The 9,351-nt window shown below is 44.7% G+C and overlaps 1 protein-coding gene across 1 annotated transcript in view; it reads left to right on the top strand.

Annotated features, from left to right (window-relative positions):
- Positions 1-2,549, top strand: part of hsd17b3 (hydroxysteroid (17-beta) dehydrogenase 3) — a 30,117-nt gene extending 27,568 nt beyond the window's left edge. The window contains exons 8-9 of the mRNA XM_078213869.1: positions 10-44; positions 2,489-2,549. Coding sequence (XP_078069995.1) covers positions 10-44; positions 2,489-2,549 — 96 coding nt within the window. The remainder of the gene's footprint in view (positions 1-9; positions 45-2,488) is intronic.
- Positions 2,550-9,351: the final 6,802 nt, after the last annotated feature.

The raw sequence follows: 9,351 nt of genomic DNA on the forward strand, positions 1-9,351 counted from the left end.
CATTTGCAGATGACCCAACTTGTCCTGCCAAAGATGAAACAGAGGTAAGGACTTTGAACTTTTTTGACAATCTGCGATGTCTAATTAGTCATTAGCAGAAATCATTTTGTTTTCACTAGTAGCGATTTTGTAATGAATTTGACATTATATATCCATACAGTTAAACTAACAACTGTTAGTTAATGGCAATTAAAGCAGACATCACTGAATGTTATTTGTACTTAGCAGCAGTTCTTTGGGTATATTGTTGTGATCCCTGTGGAGAGCAATAGCACAAAGGAACTGAACGTCTCAAACAACCCCAATGGAGGAAACCGTTGCACAAGATTTCACTTTTAAAACTTTTATTGTAGCAATCAAATCAAAACCAACAAAGCAGGAAGGAGTCTCTGCAGGCAGGGAGAATTGGTGCTGATTGGGAGAAGTAATCATCCACCTGCAGTGTGTCATAAACAATTTTAAATGTTACCTTTTATTGCCCATGATCAAATATATTTGTATATGGTTGTGTATTTTCTTACCCTTGGAGGATTGAGTCAATTTAAACAACTCAGCAGCAAGCTTTTGTGTATTAAAAATGAAGAAAGTTACTTTATTTCTCACACGCACTTGCCTTGAAGGTTAAACTAAAGCTTGATATCCCACTCACATGAGTCACTCATGCTACCACATACACACCCAAAAACTAGATATAATTGAAGGTAAGACAGTAACTATAAAAATAGAATTTACTGAGTCTCTATTGTGGGCTCAATGTTTCTTGGTTGAGTTGATGTTTTGGCTGGAAGTAAACTTGTAAAGCAGGGATTTCTCTGTGGCTACAAAGACTGTTGCAGAGAGCCACAAGAGGTTGAAAATTCAGGTGTTTGAAACCCAGTTGATATTGGAATAGTTAAAGTCTCCTATTATGATTGCCCACTTATTCCTACATGCGGAAGTATGTCTACATATATGTTCTTCTATCTCCCTCTCATTATTTGGGGGCCTGTATATACTCCTAGGAGTGTGACTGCCACTTTTTTATCCCTAAGTCCAACCCATAAAGTCTCATTTGTTAATCCATTTAGTACATCATCCCTGCTCACAACTGTAATTGATTCTTCAACCAATAATGCTACCCGCTCCTTTTTTGTCACCCACTCTATCCAGCCTGAAAACTCTATATCCAGGTTTATTGAGCTGCCAATTTTGCCCCTCCTTTAGCCAGGTTTCCCTTATAATAGCATCATGCTGCCATGTGTCTATCTGTGCCCTTAGTTCATCTGCTTTGTTTGTGATAGCCCTTGCATTGAAGTATAAACAGCTCAACCCAGTCAATTTCCTTTGCTGGACGTTTTTCAGTCTTAATTTCTGTTGTCTTTCCAAGTTGCTGACCACATCACTAACCAAAAATTTGCGTTCCAACCATTATCTTGTAATTGAGTCTGTGTCTATATATGCCGTGCCTGTGAAGCCAACAATGGAGCAGTGCTCCGAAAGCTCATGATACCAAATAAACCTGTTGGACTTTAAAACCTGGTGTTTTAAGACTTCTTACTGTCACTAACTAATGTTCTACCTCCCATTTCCTTATCTGAATCTGACCCATCTAAGCCTACCCTTTGGTTCCCATCCCGCTGTCATACTAGTTTAAAACCTTTCCAAAGGAACTAACAAAAGCCCACCTGTGGTTTCTGAAGCTTTTTGTGTTTGAAAAGGAGAATTCACATTTTTACAATGACAGTGTCATTGGGGTTTCGTTTATCTCTTGGCCTGGTAAACACTGAGTCAATATCAGAAAGAGGTTCCTCTTTTATCTTTGGAGGGCCGAAGGGCCTGTTTCCTGTGTTGTACTGTTCTTTGTTCTTTCTCTGGCGATGGGATAACATTTTGTAATCCATTAAAGTATCTGATGTCTTCTGAAGCCACTTTGAATTTCAGTCTTTTGAAGTGTAACTTAAAAATATAACTTCTTGAAAGAGTCACAATATTGCTGTGCCAGTATGGCTGTAATGAGGGCCAACTGGAAAGTTTCTACATAGCGCCAAACCTCCATCCTCTCTTGATACCCTCTATAAGTTAACCCCCAATGTTACCCCATTCATCTGTTAATTCATTTATATTCTTGGATCCCCATCACTACTACCCCCTCCCATTCATGAGGATGTCTCACCATAAAGAACAGCCTGACAGTATAGCGATGCCTCTCTCAAGTTTCTTTTCCTGTCCATCCGGGAAAGGCCAGATGGGAACAGGAGGCCCTCCCGCATGACTAAGGCAGCCTGGCAGAGGAGGTGATCATGTTTTTGGAGCTGGAGGCCTGGGAGATTGCTGGAGAAAGGGAAGGGTGCTCAGTTGCAGAAGGCAATGCTGGACTAGCCAACCAGCAGAATGAGAATGCCTCCAAGCTGGTGTTGACGCATCGACATATTAGAGACACACATGAAACTGTCGTTTCCTGATAGACTGAGCTTTTCGTTAAATGTCTTTTTGCTGTTCAGCACTACAGGTCATCACCACAGTCTGAAAAAGCGAAAGCCAATAGTGCTAACAAACAGCTCCACCTCTGATTAAGGTGAAGAACCTCTGGAGGATGCACTGCCATCTGCTTCTCCCTCATCTGCCAGCTGAATGGTTACACTCATGTGGCTTTCCGAAGGTTTGTGTATAGGATCAGGGGTACATACTCTTGACCACTTCACAGACACATCCCAGCAGCTGAGGGAAGCTGTGTTAACTGAGGCTCCTGAACTGTGGGAGGAGGACTGTTTGAGATCAGGCCCATGCTGAGCCCCAGGTTGATGATGGGCCTCTGGTCTCAGCCACAGTAAGACAGCTGGAGATGCAGAGACAGGCAGGGAAACATCTGGTGGTGGTTTCAGAGACGATGCAGAACCTCGCGCGGATGGCGGAGGAGTCCGGCCAAGCCTTGGCTTCCGCCATAGCTCTGGATTATGAGTGGATAACTTCCTTCACAGAGAGTTTGGTGACCATCGTGGGGAGCCAGGTTTATTACACAACCCATATGCACGAGAAGCTGCATTCTGTCACTCTAGCCACGGGCTCAGCACAGCAGTGACACTGTGAAAGGGGAATGAGACAACTGGATCTCCCTCTCAGTGCCCCTTCACCTCAGGGACATAGGAAGGTGTCTTTGCACACCGGGAGGAAGCAGGAACCACCCTGGGGGAACACTCTCTGGACATTCCTAGGGCCAGTGAGTGCACCTCATCCTCTGCCGATGACCTAGAGCGGCAGTAGGTGAGGCTGAGGAAGGTGCCTCCACCCCAATGCAGGAGAACTCCAGTAGGTCTGGAGCCTCAGGCTTTAGGCCATCAGAGGCCATCTGCCTCATTGAACATAGTGGAGTATCGCTTTCAGCAGCCTGCCTCCTCATCAGCTACTGATGTTGATGTCGTATCGACGTGCAGTGATTGTAAAAGAAAGATTAAGAAATATTTAGGGCACAATGGGGGGGTGGGTATCGAGACATTGTTATGTTATGCATATTAAATATATATGTGTGCATACATTCACAATATATTTTGTTCACTTGGGTATTGTGCACATTTTAGTGACGTGCTTCTTCAGGAAGCTTATTGCATGTGTCATGTTTGGCATTTGTTGCTGAATGTAGGGACTGAGGGACATCTGACTTGGTTTTCTAAGGAGGTTGAATCTCTTGTGAAGAGGAAGAAGGAGACTTATGTTAAGATGAGACGTGAAGGCTCAGTTAAGGCACTTGAGAGTTACAAGTTAGCCAGGAAGGACCTAAAGAAAGAGTTAAGAAGAGCCAGGAGGGGACATGAGAAGTCTTTGGCAGGTAGGATCAAGGAAAATCCTAAAGCTTTCTATAGGTATGTCAGGAGTAAAAGAATGACTCGGGTAAGATTAGGGCCAGTCAAGGACAGTAGTGGGAAGTTGTGCGTGGAGTCTGAAGAGGTAGGAGAGGCACTAAATGAATATTTTTCGTCGGTATTCACACTGGAGAGGGACAGTGTTGTCGAGGGGAGTACTGAGATGCAGGCTGTTGGACTGGATGGGATTGATGTTCATAAGGAGGGGGTGTTAGCAATTCTGGAAAGGGTAAAAATAGATAAGTCCCCTGGGCCGGATGGGATTTATCCAAGGATTCTCTGGGAGGCTAGAGAGGAGATTGCAGAGCCTTTGGCTTTGATCTTTGTGTCGTCATTGTCTACAGGAACAGTGCCAGAAGACTGGAGGATAGCAAATGTTGTCCCCTTGTTCAAGAAGGGGAGTAGAGACAACCCTGGTAATTATAGACCGGTGAGCCTTACTTCTGTTGTGGGCAATGTATTGGAAAGGATTATAAGAGATAGGATTTATAATCACCTAGAAAGGAATAATTTGATTAGGGATAGTCAGCACGGTTTTGTGAAGGGTAGGTCGTGCCTCACAAACCTTATTGAGTTCTTTGAGAAGGTGACCAAAGAGATGGATGAGGGTAAAGCGGTTGATGTGGTGTACATGGATTTCAGCAAAGCATTTGATAAGGTTCCCCATGGTAAGCTTTTGCAAAAAATACGGACACATGAGATTGAGGGTGATTTAGTGGTTTGGATCAGGAATTGGCTAGCTGTAAGAAAACAGAGGGTGGTGGTTGATGGGAAATATTCATCCTGGAGTTCAGTTACTAGTGGTGTACCGCAAGGATCTGTTTTGGGGCCACTGCTGTTTGTCATTTTTATTAATGACCTGGATGAGGGCGTGGAGGGATGGATTAGTAAATTTGCGGATGACACTAAAGTCAGTGGAGTTGTAGACAGTGCGGAGGGAAGTGGCAGGTTACAGAGAGACACAGATAAGCTGCAGAGCTGGGCTGAGAGGTGGCAAATGGAGTTTAATGCGGAAAAATGTGAGGTGATTCACTTTGAAAGGAGTAACAGGAATACAGAGTACTGGGCTAATGGTAAGATACTTGGTAGTGTGGATGAACAGAGGGATCTGGGTGTCCATGTGCATAGATCCCTGAAAGTTGGCACCCAGGTTGATAGGGTTGTTAAGAAGGCGTACGGTGTGTTAGCTTTTATTGGTAGAGGGATTGAGTTTTGGAGCCAGGAGGTCATGCTGCAACTGTACAAAACTCTGGTGCGGCCGCATTTGGAGTATTGCGTACAGTTCTGGTCGCTGTATTATAGGAAATATGTGGAAGTGTTGGAAAGGGTGCAGAGGAGATTTACCAGGATGTTGCCTGGTATGGTGGGAAAATCGTATGAGGAAAGGCTGAGGGGCTTGAGGTTGTTTTCGTTAGAGAGAAGAAGGTTAAGAGGTGACTTAATTGAGGCATACAAGATGATCAGAGGATTAGATAGGGTGGATAGTGAGAACCTTTTTCCTCGGATGATGATGGCTAGCACGAGGGGACATAGCTTTAAATTGAGGGGTGAGAGATATAGGACAGATGTTAGAGGTAGGTTCTTTACTCAGAGAGTAGTAAGGGCGTGGAATGCCCTGCCTGCAGCATTAGTGGACTCGTCAACATTAAGAGCATTCAAATGGTTATTGTATAAACATATGGATGATATTGGAATAGTGTAGATTAGAGGGGCTTTAGATTGGTTCCACTGGTCGGCGCAACATCGAGGGCCGAAGGGCCTGTACTGCGCTGTAGTGTTCTATGTTCTATGACTTGTGTCGGAAACAATGTGGCTGTGTGTTAGTGATCAATCTTTGTGGGTGGTAATTTGTGTGACGTGATTTGTATGCTCAAGGCTGAATGCGACATGGCTGAACACGTAGCATCCGCTGACCTCCTCATAAATGATGTGCCAAGGAGACTGGCTCAGGTCACTGACAGGCTTGAGAACTGATGCGCTGCCTGTGCACTCATGGCCTTGACATTGTGGGCAAAGGGCAGAGAGAAAGCCTCAGAAACGTTTCATTGATTTAAGTGCCAGTGCAATTATTTTGTACATATTAATTTTTTAAAATTGGAGGTCAAATGAATCGATTTAATGATTTTGAGCCAACCTCAAGATCTGTATCAAGTTGAACGTAATGGTAACCTATCTTTGTTGGTGAAATATTAAAGCTCATTTCCGTGATTCTGGACTACTGGGATTGAAGTTCCACACATGGCTTTTATGGTCGTCCCTGACTAAAAAGCATGAAGGACATAAATAATGTCGATATCAGATGACTTCTACCAGTATTTTTCAAAAACAAATACTGTGTATGCTCGAAATCTGGAATAAAAACAAAACAATGGTGGAAATATTCAGCAAGTCCAGTGACATGTGGAAAGAGCTCACGGGCTGGGTTTGATCCCGTGGTGAGTTTGGTGGCAAGCATGCTGGGAAAATAGCCACCCCGAGCAGAATGTTCATTTCCAGATGCATTCTCCCCTCCCAGCGAATTTAGTGAACTTTAGTGAAGGCATCTTCTCTCGAGTCCCAGCAACCAGCCTGAGATTTTGGTGGTGGGGGGTGGGGAGCGGGGCGGGGCAGCAATCAGCTGAGGCAGTTGATGAGCCACTTGGGGGCTGATTTAGATTTTTGAGATGTTGCATTGAACACAAACTGGGCCCACAGCACAGTCCAAAAGATGACTTGGCTGCAGTGGGAGGGAGCTGTTCATGATGCTGCATAAATGGTGGAATTGGCAGAGAGGACTGGCCATCCTGTGCCGAGCTTGCAGAATGTTTCAGGGGGCAGCACTGTGGCACTGGTGGGATGGACACAGTTAGGGGTCAATGTGGTACAACAGAAGGGGGTTCCAGGCAGCTGTTCCCATGCAGTTGCTGCCATCACTAAACATGGGGCTTAGCTACTCTGAAGTGGTAACAAGTAGTGACAAGGACCAATTGTGCCAGCAGTACAGGGAGTCCCTTGGTGCAGAGGGATGCCGAGGTATAAAACAGATAAAAAAAAAACACGACTATTTTATGAAATGCATCCCAGGGTACTGAAAGAAATGTCAGAGGTAATAGCGGATGCGTTAGTGGTTATTTATTAAAATTCGTTGGATTCTGGGGTAGTGCCGGCGGATTGGAAAACGGCTAATGTTACGCCGCTGTTTAAAAAAGGAAATAGACAAAAGGCGGGTAACGACAGGCCGGTTAGCTTAACGTCTGTAGTTGGGAAAATGCTGGAATCCATCATTAAAGAAGAAATAGCAGGCCATCTGGATAAGAATGGTTCGATTAAGCAGATGCAGCATGGATTCATGAGGGGAAAGTCATGCTTGACGAACTTATTGGATTTTTATGAAGATGTGACTAGTGCGGTTGACGGAGGGGAACCGGTGGATGCGGTGTTTTTGGATTTCCAAAAGGCATTTGATAAGGTGCCTCACAAAAGGTTGCTGAAGAAGATTGGGTCACATGGAGTTGGGGGTAGGGTGTTGGCGTGGATTGGGGATTGGCTATCCGACAGGAAGCAGAGAGTCAGAATAAATGGGTGCTTTTCTGGTTGGCAGATGGTAACTAGTGGCGTGCCGCAGGGATCGGTACTGGGCCTCAACTATTTACCATTTATATAGATGACCTGGAGGAGGGGACTGAGTGTAGGGTAACAAAGTTTGCAGACGACACAAAGATAAGTGGAAAAGTGAATCGTGTGGAGGGCGTAGAAGGTCTGCAGAGAGATTTGGACAGGCTGAGTGAGTGGGCGAGGATCTGGCAGATGGAGTATAACGTTGACAAATGCGAGGTTATTCACTTTGGAGGAAATAATAGCAAATTGGATTATTATCTAAATGGAAAAAAATTACAACATGCTACTGTGCAAAGGGACCTGGGGGTCCTTGTGCATGAGACGCAAAAACCCAGTCTGCAGGTGCAACAGGTGATCAAGAAGGCAAATGGGATGTTGACCTATATCGCAAGGGGGATAGAATATAAAAGCAGAGATGTCTTGCTGCATCTGTACAGGGCATTGGCGAGGCCGCAGCTGGAATACTGTGTGCAGTATTGGTCCCCTTATTTGTGGAAGGATATATTGGCCTTGGAGGGAGTGCAGAGAAGGTTCACCAGGTTGATACCAGAGATGAGGGGTGTTGATTATGAGGAGAGACTGAGCAGATTGGGTTTGTACTCGTTGGAATTTAGAAGGCTGAGGGGGGATCTTATAGAGACCTATAAGATAATGAAGGGGCTGGATAGGGTAGAGGTGGAGAGATTCTTTCCACTTAGAAAGGAAGCTAGAACTAGAGGGCAGAGCCTCAAAATAAAGGGTGGTCAGTTTAGGACAGAGTTGAGGAGGAACTTCTTCTCTCAGAGGGTGGTGAATCTCTGGAATTTTCTGCCCACAGAAGTGGTGGAGGCTACCTCGTTGAATATGTTTAAATCACGGATAGATGGATTCCTGATTGGTAAGGGAATTAGGGATTATGGGGATCAGGCGGTAAGTGGAACTGATCCACTTCAGATCAGCCATGATCTTGTTGAGTGGCGGGGCAGGCTCGAGGGGCTAGATGGCCTACTCCTGCTCCTATTTCTTATGTTCTTATGCTCTTATCTCTCTCACAGAATTTAATTGCTACGAGGTATGTCTGGTATGGTCTTGTTTGTTGAAGCACATCTCTAAATATTTTCTACCCACTCTGGTCTCGACGAACTTGTACTGATAAGACATATTTCTAACTGATTGCACGGCTTGCCTCTGGAGCACTCTGTGCTTGGTGTGGTGCAGAATCGTTAGGTGGGCAGATCCTGGAAAATATTGGAAGATTTCCTTTCGGGCACTTGAGCTGAAGTTGCTGTAGAAACATATAGAAAACCTGTTCCCAATCCCAGAACTTGTCTCATGTTAAATGCAAACAATAAATGCACTAGGGTTATTGAGATCCTGTGATAAAAAGGACGGATATTAGTTGTGCTACCAGATTCCTGGCATATTGTTTTTCATAGATAACATCAGAACTAGGAGCAAGAGTAGGCCATCTGGCCCCTCGAGCCTGCTCCGCCACTCAATAAGATCATGGCTGATCTTTCTGTGGACTCAGCTCCAATTACCCGCCTGCTCACCATAACCCTTAATTCCTTTACTGTTCAAAAATGTATCTATCCTTGTCTTAAAAACATTTAATGAGGTAGCCTCAACTGCTTCACTGGACAGGGAATTCCACAGATTCACAACCCTTTGTGTGAAGAAGTTCCTCCCCAACTCAGTCCTAAATCTGCTTCCCCTTATTTTGAGGCTATGCCCCCTAGTTCTAGTTTCACCCGCCAGTGGAAACAACTTCCCTGCTTCTATCTTATCCAATCCCTTCATAATCTTATATGTTTCTATAAGGTCTCCCCTCATTCTTCTGAATTCCAATGACAGTCTGTCCTCATAAGCCAACCCTCTCAACTCCGGAATCAACCTGGTGAATCTCCTCTGAACCCCCTCCAGTGCCAGTATATCCTTT

The sequence above is a fragment of the Mustelus asterias genome, chromosome 6 (assembly GCF_964213995.1).
Source record: "Mustelus asterias chromosome 6, sMusAst1.hap1.1, whole genome shotgun sequence".
Taxonomy (NCBI): Eukaryota; Metazoa; Chordata; class Chondrichthyes; order Carcharhiniformes; family Triakidae; genus Mustelus; species Mustelus asterias.